Source organism: Mytilus californianus, unplaced genomic scaffold, assembly GCF_021869535.1.
Source record: "Mytilus californianus isolate M0D057914Y unplaced genomic scaffold, xbMytCali1.0.p SCAF_6, whole genome shotgun sequence".
Lineage (NCBI taxonomy): Eukaryota > Metazoa > Mollusca > Bivalvia > Mytilida > Mytilidae > Mytilus > Mytilus californianus.
In genome coordinates, this window is record NW_026262712.1 from 6,032,345 (window position 1) to 6,060,290 (window position 27,946).

General features: G+C 31.6%; 1 protein-coding gene across 2 annotated transcripts in view; it reads left to right on the forward strand.

Annotated features, from left to right (window-relative positions):
- LOC127704623 (isochorismatase domain-containing protein 2-like) overlaps positions 1–22,454 on the forward strand; it is a 62,447-nt gene extending 39,993 nt beyond the window's left edge. Inside the window, exons 3-4 of one of the 2 annotated variants that reach the window (XM_052208742.1) lie at positions 20,201–20,333; positions 22,292–22,454. In XM_052208742.1, coding sequence (XP_052064702.1) covers positions 20,201–20,333; positions 22,292–22,409 — 251 coding nt within the window. In that variant the 3' untranslated portion in view covers positions 22,410–22,454. The remainder of the gene's footprint in view (positions 1–20,200; positions 20,334–22,291) is intronic. The other variant, XM_052208741.1, reaches the window with a different exon arrangement.
- The last annotated feature ends 5,492 nt before the right edge of the window (positions 22,455–27,946 follow it).

Genomic DNA, 27,946 nt, shown 5'->3' on the forward strand with positions numbered 1-27,946 from the left:
TATTTAGTGAGAGAATATCATTTATGTAGCGGAAACGAATGTTAAAGGATACTTCTAACGTCTTTTTTTTCTTCCTTAGAAGTTCCTGTATGAAGTCAGCCTCATATGAATAAAGAAACAAGTACGAAAGAAGAGAGAATGCCGATTGTTTGCTGAAAAACACGGCCTCCAAACGTAACAAGTATGTTGTCCATCAAGAAATCAAACATCTTTATAATGTTAGGTTCAGAGAATTATCTGTTTGAATCAGAGTGATATTTTAACTTCATAGCAGCTGCAAACCTTTTGATTGAGGTAAAGGTCTTTTTTGCACTGACGCATTTAATGTTGTTCAAAAACTATACAGAGTCAAAGAGGATAATACGCAATCCCATAGGTGATGATTTCATAAATGACACAAATACATGTTATCATCAAATTTAAAATAACAATTTAATTTTCTTGTGACTTTTTTCTTACACATAAATCTGTGAATCTTTTCCTTTCAGATTTGTGACTTTTTACCCATTAACTCCTAATCCACATGTAACATGGTATCATTAAATAAACAAATGTTACTACAACTTCTCAGACAACAATCCAAAATTATCTAATAGGTATTAATTTTTTTATATAACAAAAATGTATTATAGAATGTGTTTATATATATGTACTCTATTAAAAGGAGTGAAATAAGTTATTCATGTTATTAGAAGTTTTTTTCTTAAACTGAGTCGTGACATTTTTTCTGTTACGTTTTGTATTGTGACTCATTGTTGTCCTACTAGTCCTTGGAAAAAAACAAGTCACAAAGATAAGTGTCTGTAACTTTAGCATTTTGAGGGAAATTCAAATGCGACATAGCTTGAGAATGGGCATACAATTTGCTTCATAGTTGCTGATGCATGTCATCAGTTTCTAACATAAAGAATAAGGAATGAAACATCTTGTTCAATGAGGAAAACGTATTAACATGGAAGTAATGGGAAAGGGATAAGAACTCTCTACCTTCAAAGGGAAAGTTTTGATATACATGCAGAATGTCATTTTCACATATGACTTCTCAACAGATTAATATAATTGCATCTCACTAGGTATCCTAATTAGATACACCACTAGCCCATACCTCAAGACCCCAATAAATGGTCAACATCCTATCATTGATGACCCCGAACCAATAGACCATTTGATGGCGACCATACCAGATGATCGACATTTATAAGAGTATGTCAGAGGTTATACGGTTTATCAATTGATAAGGAATCACACAAATTCAATATATATTCAACTCTTATTTAATGGTTAACATCATCAAATTCGTTAACTATTGATCATGTGAACTTTTTAACCTTAAAACTTTACCGAGTCTGAATTCAAATGTAAAACTTTTTTTTTTCAGGACTACATTATGTGTAAGTAAAAAAGAGTAAATCATTTCCGTGGTCATCTGTGATACAGTCATTGCATAATGGTAATAATATCATGATAGTGATGTAAAATGTTCGTCAAAATGAAATCCATTTTATCCTTAGAACCCTATTGTTCAAAGCCTTCCTTGTAAGCATCAACATATATATACATATAATATAAACAAGTATAAATTGAAAACAACGTTCAAACCTATGATTGCGTTGGATAAAAACCGCAATTTTTATACTTGTGCATGCAAAACAAATTTCTTGGTAGAGGGGTCTAAATACAGCAAAAACAACATTTTCCAAAAGATGTATATATATATGTAACACGTTGTAATACAGGGCTAACAATTTTAGATCTTCAAAATTTGCGTTTGAAATTTTTGTTCTTCCCTCAGCGGGATTCGAACTCTTGCTTCTGCGACATTTTGACAACACCGCCTGTACAGTGTCCAGCGCCCTAGACCACTCGACCACTTAGGCTATATATAGCTATATATATAGTTTATATTTTACATTCTATCCAGGTTTACACAAAATTACTGATTTATAATACCATCATATATATTTTCAATATACATATTTCTAATGATTATTTGATAATCAGTGCTTTAAGAATCAACGCTTACAAGGCACACATACTTCTACGTTTTATAATGAATCAACTCTTGATCTTGATGTGTAATATGCACAACTTAAAAAGACAATTCCAGCGGCGCATGCATATGTATTTATCTTCCAGTTGATACACTGTTCCAGAGTTTGCATTTCTTATATTCAAATTGACAGTTGCTGCTTACAAGGAAGTTATTAAACCAAGAGTTTCAACTGGGGAAGTTGAAATCATCCCTTTGTTAATTTTTCGTACGACATCACAAGTTGGTTGACAGTAACTGTTATGGAATATCTATTTCACAGATGACGACGGATATGTTTCAATTGTCATAACTACAACATGTACAATCCCGTCCCCTTTTCCCGGAATGTGACCTACCAAATTAGATTTATCATCGGGTTTGTACTTACATGAGCAACACGAGCAACACGACGGATGCCAAATGTTGAGCAGGATCTGCTAACCCTTCCGTAACACCTGGGATCACCTTCAGTCTTTGGTTTTCTGTGATGTGTTATCGTGTAATGTTGTTTGTCTGTTGGTTCTTTTTTTCTTTCTAAGCCTTGGTGTTGTCAGTTTATTTCCGATTTGTGAGTTTGAATGTCCCTTTGGTATCATTCGCCTCTCTTTTACAAGTAAGATATAAAATCAAGATTTAAAACTGGTGAAGTTGAAGTAATTTCATCGTAAATTTTACAGACGCTGTTATGAGTTGTTTGACCGTTATTTAATATTTGTTTTTACAGATGACGACAATGTTCAATTTTCAATTGTTGTAACCACATTGCAGTCGTCTTTTCCTCGAATGTGAATTTCCGACAAAAATGTAGAAAGCAAAAATAAAGGAAGGAATATAATGCATTGAGGACCAAGAAACCCGAACGGTTAAGCCAAATACAGCTAAGGTAAAATATTCCTGGAGTTTTTCGAACCATTCAACGGACTAAACTTATCACTGATATTTGTAGCCTGTTGTTTGAACCTTGGTAGTTTTATTTTCCATTGCTTTGTCATGCAGTTCGTTTTTGATTAATGAGAATATCCAGTTTAATACACCAGTAACGGGTTTCACTACTGAAACGATCATGTTAAACTGAACAACTCTGAAATGCCTTAATTTACCGCAAGGAAAAATGGCATGATCTTTTTCAGTTGTTCAGTACATGATCATAACACTGGCCATCGCAATTGATTCAGTATCAGTCAGAACTTGTTCAGGTAAAATAAGAATGAGCGCTTTGCATTTGATTCAGTAGTGACTATAACGTTTTAATACTACTCGTAAACAAATATCATATTTGTTTACGATTCAATATTTTGAATAAAAAGAGGACATGCTGGTATTATAAATTGACGCAAAGAAAATTTGAAGTCATTGTTTTCCAATATAATTGCTGTCATTTGTACAATCCATCCTTGCCTAAAAATATAACTGTATTTCTGCAGTGTGCGGCTACATGTATATAGATTTACATGATGAAGAGCAGATATGGTCAGTTTAAGTTTAATTTAAAAACATATTTATTTATAATAGTGGATTGGGAAACAAGTTATTACATTTGGTTAATGAGGTCAAATAATTTTGTTATACAAGTCATCCTGACTCCCGGAATGACAAATGTAAAACAATTCAAATGATAAAACTAACGGCCTAATTTATGTACAAAAAATGAACGAAAAACAAATAATTTATGTAACGCATCAATAAAAGAAAATCACTGAATTACAGGCTACTGTTCGTCGATTGAATCGTTGTTCAATATTATACTGTTTAGGTTTTGAAAATATGCAATACATTAGAGCTGTTTGTCTTTAAGCAGTGTGATCAATATCTTTTTTCATTTTTTTACAAAAGCATATCAGGCAGATCCGTAGCGTTGTCAGTTGATTTATAAGTTCGAATACTATTTTTATTTAGAATGGTAGCCAATCTCTTTCGAATATATTTCTATTCCGCTCATAGATTATGCCTTTTTATGAGAAACATGATAATTTACACTATACGAGAGGCAAAAAATACAATAGAAACTCATAATTAAATTGAAACAATTGACCACTCGTTACAAAGTGGTTCTAAATGCAAGCCAAGTTAGTGTGGGAGGACCAGCCAAAAATTTAATTTTAGACCAAATGTGGTCAAATTGAGCTATCCGTCCGGGTTAAAGTTAACTTTTTGCAGGGCTGATTCCGAAGCTAACTTCAGTAGTGGTATTGTCAATTATAATACCAAATCTTCTGTTTATGTTGACCTGATTTGGTCATAGGACCTGTCGGATCACTCATAAAATCTATCATAGGTGTATTTGACCAGTCAAAATATTTAATAATCAGATCAACTTTATAAACATGTTATGAACGCAATAAACTTGTATTTACAAAAGACATATTCACGTTTGTTTACAATAAATAATGTAACAATATCTTCTTTTCTTTGTATCTTTACCCCATTTGGTAATAGTTTCTAACGTTCTTATTAAAAATATTCCCGAGTGTTTTTCTATTTATTTGACAATGCTGATCGTTTTGGTTTATAAGTGGTTTTACTCTTGTTGTTGTGTAATAGTGTCAAGGAATCAGATCTTAGAGGCAGATAATTCATGAGTGCATTTTTTGAAGGAATGACAGTTTTTGGCATTGTAAATGAGAAAATTAAGTTATTGTCTTGTCTTGACCCGCTTCATGTCAGGGTCTATGTGAAATCACTTTGTCATGTGTAACTTTGTAGAAATAAGCATGAACATTATTCAATTGTGTGTTTGAAACTTTAAAAACATCCATAAAGTCATAGTTAAATTACTTCTGTGTTTCCTCAATTTTAAGGCAATGGTATGCCATATCTTACATAAATGTATATTTTAAATTACATAAAAAATGTTTCTAACCTGTTATATGCAATGTTTTTCTTTCTAAATCAAGAATATGTAACCCTTTTGGAAAATTCCCTATTACTCGAGGAGCCTGGATAGTTATGGTTGGCCTTATACTTGTTATTAGTTGATACTTTGTAACGTCATATTCTCTGGATGCATTAACTATTCTCTTTCTGATTTTTTTTCCTGTGGGAAAAAAGTCACAGTGGATCGATTCTTCAAAATCAGTCATGTTGAGTCGCAAAAAAGATCCCGGTGTTGTATAGACTGATTTCCATGCTACACACTGTGTACCTACAATATTTATTTAACACACAAACTCAAATACGTTACAGTAATCTTATTTTAACAACACTATTATGAAAACATGGACATTATGCTAGATATGATGTAGATAAGCAAATCTTTTGTGCTCTTCCATAGAGTTCGATAAATTGTCACAATTAAAAATGGCGGGAATTCATAATTTGAAACTGTATTTCGTGTTTACAACTACATTATGCAACAACGTTAAACAAGAAAGATTGACACTATTCGATACAAATCATTGTTTATGTATATAACTAACATTTCAATATGGATTTCTAGTTAAGTTGAAAACAGCTAATATAACCTTATTGTTTCTAATCCGATAGCCTCGTTCAAGAGTGCCAAGATTTCTATTTGTAATAAAAATAGCATTCATCGATATTTGGAATAACATGTATTTAGCTTGGTATAAATGCATGGGAAATCTTCTTGTCAATCATTATTATCACCGCAACTAAAAAACAAATCATCAAAAAATTTGGAACAGCTCATGTGTGCATAAATAGTTATTTTCCTAAGAAACACCAATGACGTAGGTCTATGAAGTCATACAGATTCTCGTGTATCTTCTTCTTTTCGGAATTAAACACTGTTTCATTAAATTTTAATGCATACTTGTATTTCAACTTACAAAGCTTAGCAACAGCCAAGGCAGATAATACAGATAGAACCCTACAGGTAGTGAAATATAAGACGTTTTTTAATCCAGAGGCAGAGAAACTGAATAAATTCAAAATTAGCGCTTAATGTCGCGAGCGTTACGTCATAGACGGCGAAACGTCAATATGGGACATTTGCATAACTAGGTCAATAGTGTCTTTCATTGACGACGTGGTGGTCAAGTGATGCATTTGCTAAAATCAATGTCAATGATCGGAATAATAGGATAAAATCGTTAGAGCAGTTCATATTTAATTACAGATATTTGTGGATAATCTACAGAATTAATTTTTTTCACAGGAACAACACGAAATTAAGGAAAAATAGACTATTATTGTCTTGAAAAAAACTTGGATCAACTCAATATTCGTACATGCGGACAGGAAAGTTCTTTATTTGTAGTTAATGTTGATGTTGATGGATCCAATGTAACAACCATGGGATACTGGCATTTGTGGAACTGTATCATAGTTGCTGAACAACTCATTAAAGTTTATACCAGAGAGTTGATTTCTGTCATTTGTGTTACTTATGAAGAGGACGCCATTGTTGAGGATCTAGCCGGAGTGGGAAGTGCCAACGTTTGAACAGGTGAAGGTAATGTTAGTTATTGATTTGGAGCAGGCAAGACATTTGCATCAAGATCTCTTCCATTCATTGCAGCATCAATTATTTGTCCCAATTGAAATTTTGCCTTGTCGGAAGTTTTTTGATAAATTGCCAAACTCGAGACACTTGTGTGGCCAGTGACAGACATGATTTGAGCATCAGCAAAGTACCTGCTTTCTGTGAGAATGGTTTCACCGGTAGCTCGGATTGAATGGTTAGTGTTAACTTGTGATAACGAACAAAGTTTACTTAACTTATTCATAAATTGAGCCAAAGTGTCACGACCAACTACAATACCAAGTAGCAGAATCTTCATAAAAGGATTCTAGTGGCCTTTCCCATAATATGTTGCATTGAGGATGCAATTTAGAAATGTACTTCTGAAAAGATGCCACTGGACAAGACGGACTATCAGGTTGCTCTGGCATAATAGCAGTGACATTTTCCTTGTCATTGAAGCGGTAATTCTTGGTAAGTTCGTCAATTTGTTTTGTCACTTGTTTTGTTTTTGTTTTTGGGTCTGTTTTGTCGATGAAAGTTTCTTTTGTCATCTTATCCATATGTTCAGCCCCGCGTCTAAAGAAGTACATTCTTATATCAAAATGTACTTTATTTGATAAACCAGTAGGGGAGCTTGGTTGCATAAAAGCTGAAGAGTACAATTTTGTCCTGTCAATTTCCGATTTTATTAAATTCCTTTAAAAAAGAGGAGCCTTAAGATATCTATTCAGAGAGTACCGGAATGAATCAAGCGAATTGACTTTATACATTTCTAAGGTTTACGGGCGTCAAAATAAAAATGTTTCAGGACATCATTTAGCCGACCAGGACTATACTGATCAAAGTGCGTGTCTTCATTTTTCTCAGTGAGATATTCACGTAGTAAATTACCAGCCCTTTTGTTTGCTTTTTCTGTTGATGACGCAATGTTTTTAGATCTTTTGTCAAGAATTTCATTCTCCGTGTGGGAAGCAAAACGCTTTGCCATTTTCAATATGGACGCCGTCAGCGTATAAACGCGCGTGACGTCCCCCGCATTAATGGAAAGCAACGTCCGGGTATATGGGTTAGCAACACCCGGGGCTATGGGTTTTGTAACGACTTGCGTTAACCAATCAAAATCATAGAAATATACTAAGCCGGTGATAATAGTATTTATCCAATCAAATAGCAACTCCTTTTCCCTTTCAGATTTTAAATTCAACCTTTGATTGTATTCTACGGAACCGTATTAGGGCCATCGTTTTTATTTTTTTTTTTTTTCTAATTGTTGACTTAAATCTTGAAATTATCAACTTAAATCTTGGAATTTCCAACTTTAATCTTGGAATTGTCAACTTTAATCTTGAAATTATCAACTTTAATCTTGGAATTATCAACATTAAACTTAAAAATTCTAACTTTAAACATGGAAATTCCAATTTTAATCTTGGAATTATCAACATTGAACTGGACTATCGCCTCAAGCAAACAGTGTACTTCTGTTTTATGAGCTTTTTTGTACCCATTTTATATAACATTCACTAATATTTGGTACCTATATTTATATAAATATATATAAAGAATGACCTTTACTTGCATACACTTTCTTAATTATGACTCATGCTCATATAAGCACTACATGTATATCATCACTCATAATTTCCGGAGTTCATTTGGGAAAAAATTTGAAAGGTTAACCTTAAAATGCATAGATTCGGAAACTTTATATCTATGTAAATATAAAGTCCCTGATTGATTCAAATACCACAATTGGCCGTTAATATAATATTTCCAATAACATATTTATATAAGATATGTAGAACATTACCCAAAATCAATATACAATTCTAAGATTAAAGTTGTAATTTCCAAGCTAAGTGTTGGAATTTTAAGATTAAAATTGATAATTCCAAGATTAAAGTTTGAAAAAAAGGATGACCCCAATACGCTCCCGTAGTATTCAATATGTGTCTTTGATTATCTTGGTCTAGTTATTTCAAGTAGTTGCTGTTCAATTACCAGATCAAATATATTTGTTTTTTCTCTATGATTATCAAAATGACTATTTAAAATGCATCAAAGCAAAAATTGATAAAAAGTAGAACAGAGAAAATTATTTTTTAACATATTGACTGTCATAGTAAATGCGACTTACCATTAAAAAATATCAAATATATTAGACAGATTTCTGTAGAAAACTGAAAGAACAAAGAGTACATCTAATATTACAAATGTATCGTAATAAATGACATAATTTGATATCAATAAACATTTTTCAGGGTTTAGACTTCGATTTTATTAATGTTTTAATGCATTTGAAAAACAATTAAACACAAACCCCTACCTAGTAAACACTATAATTAATACTACAATACTATTTTGGTATGTTTTGTTTTAAATTACACGATGTCTTAAACTGCTCAGAGCTTTGCTTTGAAACAAGAACATTACTTTACACTGAGTAACACCTATCAAAGAGTTACACTTGCCCTCTTTATTAACCTTAACTATTGAACTATAAACAATGGTGTTTTCTTCCTTATACATTAATAGTGTAGTAAATATGTACGATAGCATAATAATTAATTAGAAAAAGAGTATGGTGGTATGTTTGTCAATGAGACAATAATCCATCGGATTTTAAATGACGAAGATAAAACCGTATTGCCTTGACAATTACAAAATCAATCCATACCATATAAACGGCTGACAGTCGAACCCGTTATTAAAAATACGAAACAACACAATTTACGAAAAACAAATATAACAGACATAAACAAACAATACCAATTATCTTATACAATGTTATAGGACAGGCACAAAGCAATATATTCATAGTAATCATTAAATTTATGAGGAACAAAAACAATCAATTACGATATTGAATTGATTACCTCTAATAATAAGTGTACTAAGAAAAACAATAAAATAAAAAAAAAATACCGAAAGCCGAGGAATAACATTCAAAATGGAAAGTCCCTAATCAAATATCAAAATCAAAAGCTCAAACACATCAAACGAATGGATAACAACTGTCATACTCCTGACTTGGTATAGGCATTTTCTTATGTCGAAAATGGTGGATTAAACCTGGTAGTATAGTTAGCTAAACCTCTCACTTGTATGACAGTCGCATACAATTCCATTATATTGACAGCGATATGTGAACAAAACAAACAGACATAATAGGTATAAATGTCAAAAATAGGGGTACAGCAATCAACTTTGTGTTATACATGTTATAATCTTAATCACTATAAAAACAAACACATATGCAAGAAAGAAACACAAAAAGCATATTTAGTAAAAATGAAAGACAAGAATACAAGAATTTATCATAACAATAACACAATGATGGGATATATAAGTACAAAGGATCACCGAGTTGACATGCATAAAAAAGTAAAATAACAAAAATACCGAACACCAAGAGGAATTCAAAACGGATAGTTCTTTATAAGATTTCAAATCAAAAGCAATCAAACGAATGGAAAACAACTGTCAAAATCCTGACTTTGTACATGAATTGCCTTATGTAGACAATGGTGGATTAAACCTGGTTATATAGACATTCTATATACAAAGAACAGAAGCAGAACTTATTGACAAGAATACAGAAATTACTATAGCACAATAACATAATGGCGGGATGTATAATATTCTAGCCGCGCCAAAAGTATATTACCAAAAATGGACGAATGTATAGTATCTAAATTTACGATGTGATATCCTGTTTTTTAGTAAGAAATCTACAGATACAATTAGTCTGTTTCTCAGTGTTGAATTATAAGTATTAGACTAAATAGCTAATAGACATATTAGTAAATTATACATCGTAAACAAGAACATTGATGAAGTCCTAACTACGCATGAACATAGAAATTCAATTCTAAATAAAGTATAGGACACCAAACATTTGAAACATTTCAATCCTAAACTAAATTATACATTTTTCTTCGGAAATGTATGAAAATAACTGTCAAAGTTATTTGAAACAAATAAACCAAGGAAGTTAATGATATATTCGTATATAAACAGAATAATAATTTCATACTTACCTTTGACATTTTGAATTATTGATAAAAAAGTTATTTCCTGGTTTAACATGTTTAATTAATTTTTGTTATAATGCGCTTATAAGGTGATAGTACATTTTGGAATTGTTAATTTCCTGGAAATATAATGAATAGTTAGAAATAGTTCCAAGCTATTATTAAGTTAAAAAGAGTAAAAAAAAATTTAAAAAAAACAACACATCTTTTTAACTTTCTGTTTGAGAGGTGATATAATATAAGGAATAAGTATAATGACACGTTAACATATCCAAGCATTGATTCAGTCGGATTTTTCTTTAATCGAAAAAAAAAATGTGGGTCATCTGTATTCAAGAGTAACATTTTTTAATCAGTAGATTTACTATTTTTTGAAAGATTCGGCATGGACAGACGCAGATATGTTTCCAAAAGTGTTTTGTGACTTGGTATACATATTTTTGTTTGTAGAATTGGTTGTTTTTTTATAAAGAGCCTGTTGTTTCTCGTTTTTGGGAAATCCAAAAATCGTGACTTACACGTCCTCCTAATTGCTAATAAACTTATCATATATACCAAGATTGCAATTTGTATTTGTGTCAGACGCGCGTTTCATCTACAAAAGACTCATCAGTGACGCTCGAATATAAAAAAAGTTAAAAAGGCCAAATATAGTACGAAACTGAAGGGCATTGAGGACCAAAAGATCCTAAAAGTTTTGCAAAATACAGCTAACATGGCTAAGGTAATCTATTCCTGAGATAGAAAAGCCTTAGTATTTCAAAAATTCAAATTTTGTAAACAGTTAATTAATATTTAATACCATAGCAATGATAGTGCAACGGAAGCGCTGACTACTGGGCTGGTGAATTCAATCTATTTCAAAAGAGCGATTATGTATTTGAACATTATAACATCTAAGTTACACAGTATTAATTATGTAAAGTTTAACAATATATTAGTACTATTTTACATAGCAGTCAAATATATCGGAAACGTTTTTTAATCTGACGTCTGGAATTATAAAACATATAAATGAGGTGTCAAAATGACATACAATTACAGGTAACATTTGATAAATCCCAGTTATTTACCAAAAACAAAAAATACACAAAACGAAATAATTAACTTTTATTTTCCTGTAAACTATTCATTGGAGCAACAAAACATTATAGTTGATTGCTGGCGGTCCACTCAATTAGCATTTATGTACAAATCAAAATGATGATGATGGAAGTTTTGAACGACCTTGACTGGCTATACAGCCCTCGCACGATAAATTAGACATATTCAAAGCACTTTCAAAACATTGTGTTCATGTTGTTGTTTCATCTATTAATATATTCAGAAATTTAATGATATATTAGCTCATTGTCCTTATCAGACTTAAATAAAAAATCCGGGTTACAAACTAAAACCGAGGGGAATTCATCAACTATAAGAGGAAAACAATTGAACAATAGAAACACTGAAGTGCAACAAAAACAAACGCCCACATATATAGAAACGAACTATATGATAACAACTGCCATATTACTTTGAAGAAAAAATGTCCCCTTATATTATAAAATTAAGTCTAAAACAATAGACTGTCCTGATAGTATCGCTTCGAGTTATTATATTTTGAACATATTCTTGACTTGGTACAGGACATTTTTTCTTAAAATGTCCCCTTATATTATAATATTAAGGGTAAAACAATAGACTGTCCCGATAGTATCCCTTCGAGTTATTAAATTTGAACATTTGAGGAAGGAATAAAATGGAGTTTGTACTGTATTGCTGTCAGGTAATGTTAATTGTCATTTTAGCGATACTTTCAACATTGCAATATACATGATATGAGTAGTAGGTTTGCTAAGCCATAAAGCAAGGTTCAACCCACCATTTATTTCAAAATGTCCGGTACCAAGTCAAGAATATAGTCTGTTTTAATAACTGTTGGCGTTTGTTTTTTGTTGCAGTTCAGCTTTTCTTTTGTTCCGTTGTTTTCCCCTTATAGTTGATGTGTTTCCCTCGGTTTATGTTAGTAACACGGATTTTTTCGTTTAATCAAATTATGACTATTGAACAGCGGTATAAAGTAAAACAACAAAAATACCAAACTCCGAGGAAAATTCTAAACAGAGAGTCACTCATCAAATAGCAAAATCAAGAGCTCAAACACATCAAATGATTGGATAACTGTCATACTTCTGACTTTGTTGATGCATTTTCTTATGTAGAAAATGGTGGATTAAACCTGGTTTTATTCTTCTATTGCCTTTATGTACACCAATGTCCGAGGGTATCATCAGTTCAGATCTATACTAAATCGTTCTTAAATTGTCCTCTTATACATTCTAAAATGACTAAGAAACTAAGATTTCAACTCACTTAGGCAAAGTTGACCGTTGATAGAGTTAGGCTATTATTTTAGGTCCTTTTCGATTCGATTCGATTACATTATTGACTCATCGATAAGAGTAACAGGCGATAGACCATCACATATGTTGATCTTTATTTTAATCGGTACTGACATAACTAAAACAAACCTTTCTCAAAATGTCTGTTTAAACATTTCGAATGAGGATGACTTACAGGCACTGATTAGAAAGAAAGAAAATAAATTAGCAGTATTCTTTGACTTCATGTTCCGCTTTGCAGAATTGAACTGTGTCAGCTAGAAATCGACCTTATGCAAGTACAAGTAAACATTTGCATGTATAAGGCTTTGATTGATTTTGAACAATCAAGTACGAAATAAAAGATGAATTTTGGTCTGTTTGAAGGGTTTCTTATAACAACCAATTTTCAAACATTTACATACTTTCAATAGAGAATTTTCAACCCGAAATAAGTTAACAGATGTATTGGTATTCATTTGTATAAGGTCGATTTTTATCCGACGCAGCTCAGATGATGTTGTCTAACGAAATAATTCAAAATGTCAGGTATTCGGAACATGGCAGTTATTGTATATGCTCAGATTGTATATAATTCGAAGCATTATGGAACTATGTCAGCCTAATGGACTTTCATCTTTAGAAACCCCTTTGCATTAAATATCTATGTTATATATATATCACCTTTTATATAAATGAGATAACATAGGGATAACTTGGAGTGTATACATGTACATGTAAAAAAAAAAAAAAACAACAGCAATATTTGACGAAGATGATAATGATGGAATGGAATTTTAACGTATTAAATGCACATCGGAACAGAAAGTTGAAATTGACAATAAGTATTAATAGAACCCTACATTTTACAAAGTAGTCACGCTAAGTCGGAATTTTACGTGCTATTTTACAAGGTTCACATTATTAAATCCAGTTTACTTCGTGAATATTCAGAAATTTGCGCTTAAAACAGCTCTCACTTTTTATTATTGTGCCCTTTTATACTAGTTAATAGTATGCTGCAAATTTTGTTAAATTCATAAAGAATTATCCATCCATCCTTAAAACTGTGTTGAATATGAACAAAGGAAGACAAATTTCATAGTGTATTCTTTAAGCTTTTCCAATGTAATGGGAGATAACTTAATTTAAAAACAAATATTTTCCTCTGAAACAGATATTGTTGACAAAAAGAGTTGCATCCCATTATAAATATTACTTAAGTAATACGATATTTACGAAATACCTGAAATAGTGCACTGTTAAAGGAATAACTTTAGTATATATATGATTATTATAAATATTATCAAATGGAATAAAAATGTCATAATGTCAAAATAGATTTAGTTTATTATAAGGGGGATAATCAAAACTGCTTGTTTCTAAAAAAATATTCTATTTGTGTATTGTATTGTACATATGTACTTCAATAAATACATGTCGTTTAAACAAATCAGAACTGAATAATTCCTAAAAAAAAACGATAAAAACAAACGATGAAATTTAGCCATCATTTAAGCTCCTGTTATTTCCTGTGTTTTGTATTTTCTGTTATTGAGAAAGATAACCAGAATGTCTATGGAAATCCGAGGACGATCTTTACTTTGGTTTAACTATGTATACCCCTCATTGGTTGACATTCTGAAAAGTTTTAGGTATATTCAAGATTTGAATATTTCCTTACGTAAGTTGTTAATATATTTGCAACGAAACTTTCTATTTTTTTCTGTTTGGACAATTTTGATATCGATAAGCCGGATCGTAATGTTGTCTTTTTTCTTTCTTAATAACGCTCGATTTTATTTTGTACAACATGTATTATTCAGTATTGAAGCCTTGTTGACCCAAAGAAAAAGAAGAAGTAATCATTTAAAACAAAACAAGATACATAAACACGTTACGAAAACTGGCATTAAATTTCAAATTTACCGACAAAAATTACATTCGTATAAACTTGCTATTTAATCCAATTTAAATTTCAGTTAAATTGTCTTAATTTCAGTTAAATTGTCTTACATTTAGCAGTTTTGTTAAAAAATAAACGTATAATTATGTAAACTAAAAGTTTAACGAGGATAAACTAGATTTAAACCTTTTAAATAACAAATTTAAACCGGTATTATTTTTCAAATAAATAAAAAATTTAATAACCCATATATCGGGATAAAACCCAAGAAAATTTGAAATTTAACAAAAGCATTAAATTTTCATAAACTACTAAAATAATTCTTCGTATATCAGACCTTAAATTTAAAACTAGAAATATAATATGAGATTAAATTTTGTAAACGTATCATTTCATGCAGTGTTTTACATTAGGAAAAACTATTTTGCCAAAAAGAATTAAGTATTGTTTACTCCCTCCCTACCTAAACTAAATTTGCATGCCTACCTTACCTAAATTTGCCTGCCTATCTTAACAAATTTTTGGTTAATATATAAGCATGTAACACACATGTGCAGCTTAAGTCCAGCCTTTTTTGGTTAAGAACTATTAACATGGTTAAAGTCTGAAATATTTTGCTATATAAAAATAAGAAGATGGGTTATGATTGCCAATGTGACAAGTCTCCACCAGAGATCAAATGACATAGAAGTTAACAACTTATATAGTATACATGGTATTTGTAAAACATTTTTTAGAGGAAATATTAGTTAACTTACCTACCTATTTTTCTGTTGAAGGAGGCAGGAAATGAGTATACCTATGCATGTATATTTTTCACTTTTTCAATTAAACTGATGGACTTTTTCATGAACAGACTTGTGAACAAAAGCCTACCCAAAGTCTTTTTATATAATGGAACTACGCTGGTAGTAAATAATAAATTTGCTTTCAGGTACATCTTAAAATGAATTGGAACTGGAATAAAATAGCACCATTTTGAATCAATATTGATATTTGTTTTCAGTCAGAGTGATTTAAATGCATTGTATGTAAACGATAAACAATTTCTATTTTGCATTTTAGGACTGGGTCCAACGGTTTCTGAAATAGATGTTAGCCAGGAGAAAGTATTTCCAAAGACTTCTTTTTCAATGTTAGTTCCAACTGTTGTGGACCATATGAAAACTTTACCAGGTGAGAATATGGAAATACAATACACACAATATAGAAATAAGGAGATGTGGTAAGATTGTCAACGAGACAACTACCCACCTTAGTTATAATGAAGAAGATATAAGTAAGTATAGCGCAACTGTATGGCCTTCAACAATAATAAAAAAAATATTGTATAGTCAGCTATAAAAGGCCCTGACATGACAAAATGTGAAACAATTTAAATGAGAAAACTAACGGCCTAATTTATCTTGTTTATAAGAATACAGATTACTAAAAAAAACTATGATGATACACATACCGTTAAACAAACAATAACAACTGAATAACAGGCTCCTGACAGGGGACAGGCACTTAAAGGATGTGGCGGGGTTAAACATGTTTGAGAGTGCTCAACCCTCCCCCCACTTTGGACAGTGGTGTAACACCACAACATAAGAACAAACTGTAAAAAGCAGTTGCAAATGGCTTAATACATGTAATACCCAGTAACTCAAATTAGATTGGTAATTCAAGGTGATTCAATGGAAAAGCCTCTATTGCTTGTATTGGGTAAGTCATTATGGATGTATGGAGGCAAACAACAGTTTAGACGAAATCATATATTATCCATGCCATACACAGAGAGATGTTTCATAGTGAATCACCCTCAATCACCAGCATTCACTATGAAAATTCACCCCCACCAGTGTGTTTAAATGAATTTTCTTGAACTATAGAAATAACAAAAAATCTGGACAATGGAATTCCAAATTTAAACTGGTTCTGTTTATGGAAGCTAGTAATTTCCTATGTTAACAATTTCCTAACCAAAATCACCATCAAAAAAGGTTTGCCATTTCCAATTCATACCCAGTAACAAAACCAATTCGTACCATATGGACCAGATGCAGATACAATTTGTTCATTGTTCCACTTTGTAACATATAAACTAAATACTTGTTATTAAACTGTTTCATATATATCATAAAATTGAGAATGGAAATGGGGAATGTGTCAAAGAGACAACAACCCGACCATAGAGCAGACAACAGCCGAAGGCCACCAATGGGTCTTCAATGCAGCGAGAAACACCCGCACCCGGAGGCGTCCTTCAGCTGGACTTTTTGAGATCTCAACCCTCCCCCTATACCTCTAGCCAATGTAGAAAAAACAAACGTACAACAGTACGCACAGTAAAACTCAGTTTAAGAGAAGTCCGAATCCGATGTCAGAATAGGAAACAAAAGAAAATAAACAAAATGACAATAATACATAAAAACCAACAGACTACTAGCAGTTACTGACATGCCACTTCCAGACCTCAATTAAACTGATTGAAAGATTATGTCTTCATCATATGAATATCAGGCACAATCCCTCCTATTAGGGGTTTAGTATTATTAGTTTCATAGTGTGCTAGTGACCTGATACGGTATATATGGGGTCAGTAAATTCCATATGGGGTGAGAGCGAAGCTCGAATCCCCATATGGAATTTACTGACCCCATATATACCGCATTACGTCACTAGCACACTATGTAACGAATTTATCTTACCGACTATCTTAACGTGTGAAATTTAGACTAGTGACCTATCAAAATGAGCAAGTCTCCAATACCGTTTGCATTAAGAAACTACTTCCATTGATACTACAAAAACAGATGCCAACAATAACAACTTGTTAGGTTTAAATGTGTTTTATGAATTTATCTCAATCTTCATCATCAATTTCTTCGTCTGCTGAAACCTTTAAGATTTTTTCACAGTACCGTTTTGTTTTTATAAAGGGACGTAACACCACTACTAACCGTGTATGAAATAAGCCCCGCCTCCCTACTAACCTAATATGGAATATACACGGTCTCCACGCGGACGCTTTTAACCAATCATATTCCTAGAAATGTATAGGAGGTAAGATAATATACCATCATAAACATGATAAAATATATGAGAAGAACATAACCCGTGTCATGCCAACAACTGGTTTTAGAATAAATATGTTTAATTCCGATGCAAAGACCCTATAAGTGAATCAATATTAAAGCCAAAATATGCAATCTTTAATCATGTATATTAGTGAATCGTTGAAATGTTTTTACAAACATTTGTATTGATGATTTTGTAAAACACAGATTTATAATTATATAAAGGAAAGATCCTTATATTAATGCCTCATATAAGTTTTTAAAATTTGCATATTTAATGTATTACTGTGCCATTCAACAAGGTCAGTTAGGGGTAATACTTATACAAGTGTTATTTTTTTATTTACTGGTACAGGTAAATTATTTTTGAGGTAGAGTTATATCCCTTACAATAAGACATTCAGATTTTTTTTACTTATACAAGTAAAAAAGTTTTATTTTCTTCTACTCGAATTTCTCTTGACTACATTGCTCTAATAAAGTGTTTAATTGTCTGTAATTAATAGTTGTCTTTACTATTCGTAAAAGTATAGTTTCATTTATGAAAATCTCATTTGTCTGTTATCTTCAAAATACTGATAATTACAAGCCTCCAGGGAGTAATTATGAAGTCCTTGCGCAGTTACCAGAAAAATTTTGATTAGGCATGTTTTGACCTCCCAAAACCATAAAAACATGAGAATTTAAGGGTTGTAAAAAAATTTACTTGTATAAGTATAAATGTATGGAGAAAATTAAGGGGTGATATAATTCAAACCTTGAAAAATAAAATAAATTAAAATCTTACAAATTTACTTGTACAATTAAATATTACTTTCATCTTCAGGCAGGGCTCGACAATAACGCTTGTCCGATTGTGCGGTACCAGAGAAAAAAAGGTCGGACAAGTAAAAGCCATATCAAGCTTGTCCGACGGGACAAGTAAGAAAATAAATTAAATCCAACTTTGATGATCAAAGTAATAAACAAAAAGCAAGAAAAGAAGACAAAAACTAATATTAATTTGACATGTTTACTTGCGATCGTTGATTTAAAGTTGGTTCTTTGTCAGATACTTTATAACGGAAAAAAAGCATACTATTCTCGGAAAACCAGTCTCACCGATCGGAATCAGCGGTGTGCTTTGTAGATAAGGTAACAAGACGGGACAGAACCTCATTACATGCTCTGGTCATTATTTCTTACAATAAATTAAAATACATTGTAATTAAGCATGATGTTTGTTTGAGCAAATGCTTTGGAGTGATACTGAGAAGCTGTGATAATGTACCCTTTAGTTATTACAGGCATATTTTTTCTGTAATAACATAGGTGTGCTAACTGCTATGCAATAAATTATATTGGCAAACTATGAACTGCGATATCTTTCTATAATTAAGTATACATAAAGGCAATAGTAATATCAATAGAACTTGTATACATTTTAATTAAACATGTTAAACTAATGATGTATATAGGCCTACCAGACTGTGCCTGATGTGCAGAGTCTGATGAGAATTTGGCATTGATGAAAACTAGATCCGAAGTCCTGTGACTAGACATGACTAGATTCAGTTGTTCTCAACTCATATTTTTTAAAAGGATATCAAGAAATATAAATCAAATTTTTGTCTTCTTTCTTTATTTTTTAAAAGGATATCAAGAGATATAAATCAAATTTTGTCACCGTCAAGGAAACGAATGAATCGGCTCCATGTTTAATAGACAGTTTGGCACCGTTGGAGACATTTCGTGACCAAGACAAAGCAGTACCTGGTTTTCCTATGTTATTATGTTGCTATATGATAAATATATGATAAATTTTATTTAGCAAAAATATTTTAAAAGAAAAATCAATTTATTGACCATAAAATTCATAAAATCATATTTGATCATATTAAGACAAAACAATATTTGATTGTGTTTGAATGAACATTTTAATATGTTAAAAACAAAGCTGAAACATTTTAATATGTTAAAAACAAAGCTGATTTTAGTAAGGCATTAATCATAATAATCAATATTTTATCAACATAAAAGACCAGGATACAAACCAAATGAGTGTAGACTGACAGGCCTACCAGACTGTGCCTGATGTGCAGAGTCTGATGAGACTTTGGCATTGATGAAAACTAGAACCGAAGTCCTGTGACTAGACATGACTAGATTCAGTTGTTCTCGACTCATATTTTTTAAAAGGATATAAAGAGATATAAATCAAATTATGTTCTATAAATTGTTTTAATTCATTTTGTTCATTGAATCAACCTAAAATGCAAAAAAGGTTAATATAAAGGTTTTTTTTTTGGACAAGTTACAATTCCATTCGGACAAGTAAGTTTTGGTATGTAATTCAGAAATATCTAGAAAAATATTTCATTTTAAAATTTTCTTTCAGATGTAAAGTCAAAAGTGTTGTGTGGAATAGAAAATCATGTATGCATACAGAACACAGTGTTAGATCTATTAGAGGAAAACTTTGATATACATATCATAGCTGATGCTTGTTCATCAAGATCTATGACAGATAGGTAAGTACGTGTTCTGTAGATTTTATACAACTGTGCAGTCTTTGGTATTCGTAACATTGAATATTCTTTATAATTCCTGAGGTACTAATTTTTGTACATTTCATGGGTAAAGGTAAGCCATGAATTTTAAGTATTCATTAAGATAAAAAATTCTGTTGCCTGGTATGCATGTTAATTTTATTTTTCAGGTTGACAATTAAAGAAAAAACTTAAAAATAATATAATGTAATGTCATATCGAGATCTATTTTAAAAAATGGTGTTACTCAAAATAGCATAGAAATTGTTAAAAAAAAATTGATATCAAGGTCAAAACATTCTTTCATTTTGAATTTTTTTGATGATTATCCGATTTCCTATTTTCTTTAAGAGTTTTGTGAATTCAATCTTCTTGAATACAATCAAGGTGTTTAATCATGTTAATGTTTTCAGTTATCTTGTATTCTTATGAAATGAATAAATTATGGAAACTTTGACTTCAGCACTATTAGCTATTTTGCAGCTAGCTGTTATTGAATGGAGGAAGCGGGAGTGCCCTGAGATAACCACTAATCTTTGGCAGGAAACCTGGCAATCTTAGTCAATTAAGATTGGAGTTAAACGCACCTTGCCATGTGGACAATTAAGATTGGAGTCAAATGCACCTATCACATCAATTATCAAACACACCTTGCCACATAGTCAATTAAGATTGGAGTCAAACGCACCTTGCCACATAGTCAATTAAGATTGGAGTCAAACGCACCTTGCCACATAGTCAATTAAAATTGGAGTCAAATGCACCTTGTCACGTAGTCAATTAAGATTGGAGTCAAACGCAACTATCACTTAGTGTGGTGCTCGAACTCAAAACCTTTAGTGTTGACAGGATAGTGGTACAGTAGTTGAACTACTCATACCATTGAAAATATACACAGTCCAGTTATTTCACTTTTTCATTTAGGAGTAGAAGCCAAGATTTGTGGTCTTTGACCCAGCATAAAATATACTGAAATCAAAATTTTCTATTATTTATTCAATTACCTAAGGCCCCAGAACAGAAATAATACTAATAATTCAGTATATTTTTATAATGTGTCACATATTGATTGTACATTAAACTATTACATAATTAAAATATACCTGAAATGAATCAATACCGAGTGTTGAGTCGGCTTATGAGATGCATATTTACAAAAAAAAATCTTATTTATATTTTAAAGTTATTAACATTAGTATGATTAAATGAATTTGTTTTTAAACGATTCAAACAAATCAAGCTTTTTTTGTCATCAGATTTTGATCTCATAGACATGAAACCATATATCTTTTTGTTCATTTAGATAAAAGAAATTAAAATTTGTAGAAATATATCAAAATAGTTAGTTAGTTATAAATCAAAGTTCAGTGATGATGGCAGGGGAGATAATTTTTGCTATGTTTATTTCAAGGGAAATAATTTATCTAGATATGAATGTACTTCAACCAAATTTTGCATTATTTCTAAGAAAAGGAGAATGTGTTCCCCACTTATTTGTTATTTCCTGAAAGGGATTGGTCAAATTAATGTACCTACTAATATCTGAGACTACTATAACACTGTATCAATTTCTAGTGTTAAGTTTTGCTAAATTTGCCAAAGAATGATATTCCTATAATGTAGTATATAACATTGTTACCTTTTAACCCAATATTTATCAAAAATAAGTGTCATTACCCTTATTTTTAATATAAACATTAAACTGTCCTTCAGTAAATTTTATGAAAATTATATTTATATTATTTCTCATGTCTATCTACATTCTACAATTGGAATTGGCTTTTTCTGCAACAAACATGTGAATAGCAGTGGAAGCCTAGGCTTGTGGACTTGGACTCAACATAATGTTTTCTGTAGACTATTATAGTAAATGTATATCTAAGCATGGAGCATCCATTGTTCAGTCTTCATGCATATTAATTTTTTTATTTTGATTTTAGAATGTTTGCCTTCCAGAGAATGAGTGAAGCAGGAGCTTATATTACAACCAGTGAGTGCATGATGCTTGGGCTGTGTGGTGTGCAGCTCATCCAAAATTTAGACCAGTACAAAAACTAATTACAGAATCAGCACCGGACACAGGATTGCTGAACACAACTATAAAGGGAGAAACTGTTCTCTAGTATTTTAGGATAATTTAGAAAAGATTGTTATTATGTGTGCCAATATTATCAAAAATGTTGATTATATAAATGGATTAAATCAATTTTGAATGATTGCACAATGTGAAATGATTGTGTTATAGTTTTGTATCAGAAATGCAAATGTGGCAAGAAGATCAAAGGAAAACCCAAACACTTTTCTTTTCTCATTTTTAATTCTGCTTATTGATCATTAAAATTAGAATTTATATGTAGTGCAATATTAAAGGGACCCCATAAGAGAGGTGGAAGATACCTACATGATATTGGAACGTATAAGTCAAAAACTACTGACAATACCATGGCAAAACAAGAAAAATGACAAAAAAGCCAGCGAGCAGTCTACAAAATACAACCTAGAAAACTTTTAAGAAAGAGCAGTACAAACAACACCAAAAAAGGTGAGGGAGGAGGGGTGATCTCAGGTGCTCCAGAATGTCAAACAGATTCTGCTCCATATGTGTCAATTGCCTATGAGTGTATCTGTACACAAAATAAATTCACAATGCTTAATCAGAAGAGAAAGGGATCAAAAATACTTTACCAATGGATTGACAGAATAACTGAAACCGCACCATTATACTTTGTTGAACAGTATAAGCATGTTGGAGGTTATAGGTTATAGCAAAGACTGTTGACAAAAGTATTGTCATTCTGGTACGGAATGTACTGTTTGGCTACAATCAATCCTCATTGTGTGGTTAGACGACCATTGTAACACATATCAAGGATGGAAAATGACTAACCATGCTAACAGTATCATATTGTTTAAATTGTATAATTTTTACTACTTGAATAAAACGAAATTAGAAATATATAGTTTTTGTCTAGATTCATTGTGATAAGAAATCGAAGATGAATTATTAGTATGCTAATACCATATGATAGAGATGACATAGTATATTTATATAAAGCCATATATTTCAGACATTAAAAGAGAAAGACAATCAACCTTTTATATATAATGTGTGCAACAGATTATCAAGTTTTTGTATTATTCAATCCAAACATGGCAGTCAAGGTTGTAAATTACTGTGTAGTAGTATTAGGATATTAATTGACTTCTGTGGATTCATTTATTTTTTCGTAGGTACCGATTTTCATTGAGAAAAAAAAGCATTTTCGTGAATATTTGATTTAGTGGCTTTGCCAATGTCTGCATACAACCTTATAGAAAATGTGTAATTTGTGGTTTAACTGTACCCATGAAATCCACAAAAATTGGTACCCAACGAATGATAATGAATCCACAGTATGATCTTAAGTTATTCTAATTGTTTAAACAGAACTGATCCATTGTCTTGTGACAATGCTCTTGCCTTGTATAAGCTAGATCATAGGTTCTATCCATGCCCAGGTAACGCAAACACTTGAAAATCAAATATAGTAAAACATAGTCTGTTAGGCGCTGAGACAAAATAATGTGTCTAGATTTATTATAGGGTGACATGTCCTTTCCTGCAAATATTCCTCATGGTTGGCACATTAAAAATTCAACTAATTGTGTTGGTGTAGTAGAAAGCAGAGTTCATATTCATATCACATTTACATGTCCTGATATGCATGTAATATTTGCCAATTAACCGTAAACATTAAACTGTCATCATCACTATTGTTAAAAGGCTTTGGTAAAAATAGTATTCTATAACCTGGAAGCTTCATACATTAAAAGTAGGCAATTGTCTGTGACTTCCTTTACATGGTTCATGCAGTGACTGCTTGAAAAAAAAAAAAAATTCTCACCTATTACAATGTATGCATGTTATGAGTAATAGGATAACTATATTTGGTGTATGAATTCCTTGCAACGTCTTCACGTCCGTTAAACAGGGTTCACCTGATCTTGACTGCTCATTCATTTCCTGGATTAGTTATCAAGGTTAAGTTTTTGTGTTTTGGTCTTTTTATCAAGCAAATGGTTTGTATATGGAATGATTGGAAGGTGCATATGTTTGTGTAACCAGTATCATTTGACCTTGACATTCATTCTCATGGTTCATTGGTCAATGTTAAGTTTTTGTGTTTTGGTCGGATTTTCAAATAATAATAGCAATATGACATCTATATTTGGTGTATGGAACACTTGTAAGGTGTGTACATGTCTGTCAGGCAGGTATAATCTGACCTTGACCTAATGTCACGGTTCATTGGTCAATGTTAAGATTTTGTATTTTAATCTGTTTTTCAATTACCATAAGCAATAGATCAATTACATGTATACTTGTATGAAATAATTGTAATGTGTACGTGTCTGTCCAACAGGATTTATCTGACCTTGACCTCATTGTCGTGGATCTTTAAAAATGTGGAGTTGAAAGTTAACGTTGTAGTAAAAACACAAACATTAAGACTCTCAACATCACAATAATGGTCAGTAAGGCAGACAAGACATTTCAGTGTGAGCACTCTTGTTGAATATAATTCTTTGAAACTGGAATTACCGTCACCAATTATTAATAACACACATTTAAGAACATAATTCAATGAGAATACACTGGTCTTTCATTGGTATTGCATAATATTTTTAAACACAGGTTTAGGTGTCGTTGGTGTTGTTTAATCTTTAGTTTTCTGTGTCGTATTTTGGATTTTTGCTGTAGAACATTTGATAGCCATTCCTTATTTAGTAAGTGATTCATGAGATTATGAATAACAAATAGCATAGTTACTAGGTTCTGATGTTTTATTACAAGACTTAGTAAGAAATAATATAAACTCTCAAATAGCATAATAAAATAATTATTGATGAGCCATTTTATAAGATAAAAGTATGAAATTCAACAAAATATTACAGACTATATTATATGTATTAGTATATATATCAACTATCACTCAAATTTACTATGCAATGATTTTATTGAGACATGCAATGTTTACAGATACAGCCAAACCTTCAAACACAATCTTTGTATTAATTAAAGAATTTAGTAAAGGTAATATTGTGGAAACTAAATCTCTAACTTTATATTTATCAGCGATACATAGATTACGTTCATTGAATAAAGGAGCATTAATGCCCAAAAAAGAACAAAAATAATACAACAGGGAAAAAAGTGTGTCTTTTTTCGTAAATGTTTCAATAGAATCTCCCGTGTGAAACTAGAAGCAGTAAGTAGTAGTTAGGTGAGAGGTGTTTTATCGGAGGGGGCTTGATCATATGACGTCACTGACGTCTTCTTTCCTTTTTACGTGGTTACGCTTTAAGGATAGATGATGTCTATGACTCTACAGAGTGTTTTCACCCTATGAGGATAAATGGAGTCATTGACGATTTGTGGTCACCCCCCCCCCCCTCCTTTTCCGTCTCAGTGACAAGCATTTTAAGGGGAACTAAAATACCTATCATCTTACTAGTAATTAAATATTCGAATCTTGTAAAGGACAGTTCTGGCTGTGACATATTAAATTTTGTTTAAAGGAAGTTCTTTTGGAAGATTTTCGGCAGTTCGTTTAGTGAATTCTTCATTATTTAACGCTGAGACTACTATAACACATATATATCATATATATTGAACGTTGCCATATTTTGCTGCTGTCCGCAGTGTTATGCGCACAATATTTGACCATTTCAACATGTTTGAATGTGAGTTTTTTATTCAACCTAATAGGAAACTATTCGATTGCAAATCAGAATGTTGATAATTTTAAATGTTATGGGGGTAAAGAACACCTAAGGGAGTTAACTATTTAAAAATCAGCTTAAGGTTTTAATCACATTCATTTAGTAAAGAGAAACTCAAGCTTCTCAAAGATCAAATGTAGTGCTTGTCGAATTGTTATATATATATATATATATCCAATGAAATTATTCCTGTAAATTGTGTGGTTCAAATTTCTTGAAATTTTCATATTTTAGTCAACAGCTATAGTCAAAGTAAATATTTTGTCAAAATTTTATGAAAATTAATCGAGCCAAGTCTATTTAAATCAAAGTATTGAGTACCCCTTTAAACATGATCAAGATCGTCATTTACTTTCTTTACCCTCGCATGTGACGATGTGTTCTCAGTGACCATCCTGCACGTACCATGACGTATGTTTACACTATGCAAAAGAGGGACGAAAGATACCAGAGGGACAGTCAAACTAATAGATCGAAAACAAACTGACAACGACATGGCCAAAAATAAAAGGCACTGGCTACGGTTACATGGAAATATAACAATAATAATAAAATTATTGTTACATTGGAGACTAATTGCCGGAATACAAGGTTGGGTAAGGATCCGATTAATTATGTAACAATAATATTTGAGTCTACGGTTACATTGCGTTATCGTTACATATTAATTATGCACTTCAATGTAAGCTAGATTTATTAAACTTAAACCTTATAGTTTTGATGCTGAATTGTTTTCGCCAATAAGAACGAAGTTACGATCACATAATATCTGGATTCAGAAAATGAAAGCACTGATTCCACCAGTTTCAACATGTCGGCAAATGTTAACATTACTGAATTGCCTTCACAATATAACATAAACATGATGATGGGGTCATCGCAAGATTAAAAAAATATTTTTTCATATGAATCATAACAGACATTGAAAGTTTCTTTAAACTTCAAAAAGGGATAGTGCAAAATGTAATTGTGGAATATGCAATACAGACGTGCACATTGCTGCATCACTTGTTTGTGATGGCTGCTTAGTGGTTTCACTAAAATGCGTGGGACTAAATCATGCTTCGATAAACAACATACGGGATTTGAAGAATTGACATTGTAAATTAAAAAATTAAAAATTGTATGCAATATTGCAAAATTCAAATAGAAGTTTTCAAGTTTTAATTTGCATTAATGTAACAATAACGCAATGTAACCGTAGACTCAATTATTATTGTTACACTCGTAATTAATCGGTTCCTTACCCAACACTGCATTCCGGCAATTAGTCTCCAAAGTAATAATAATTATTCTATTATTGTTACATTTCCATGTAACCGTAGCCAGTGCCAAAATAAAAAGACAAACAGACAAATAATAGTACAGATGACACAACATAGAAAACTAAAGACTAAGCAACACGAACCCCACCAAAAACTGGGGGTGATCTCAGGTGATCTGGAAGGGTAAGCAGATCATGCTCCACATGTGGCACCCGTCGTGTTGCTTATGTTATTACAAATCCGGTAAATAGTCTAATTCGGTAAGTCACATTCGTGAAAAGGGAAGGATATTGTAGTTACGACATAAGGAACATATCCGATATCATCTGTGAAACGGTTATTCCATTACGGTCAACCAACTCGTGATGGCGTCCGTAAAATTTACGAATGGGATGATTTCAACTTCACCATTTGGAACTCTTGGCTTAATATAGCTTCCTCGTGAGCAGCAATCCTCTATCAAGGAAATCATGGTATGAAACACAAGCCCGGAAATATCGTATCAATTGGGAGATATATACTCCGTATGCAGGCGCTGCTGGAATGTTGCTACATAGAAATGGAAAG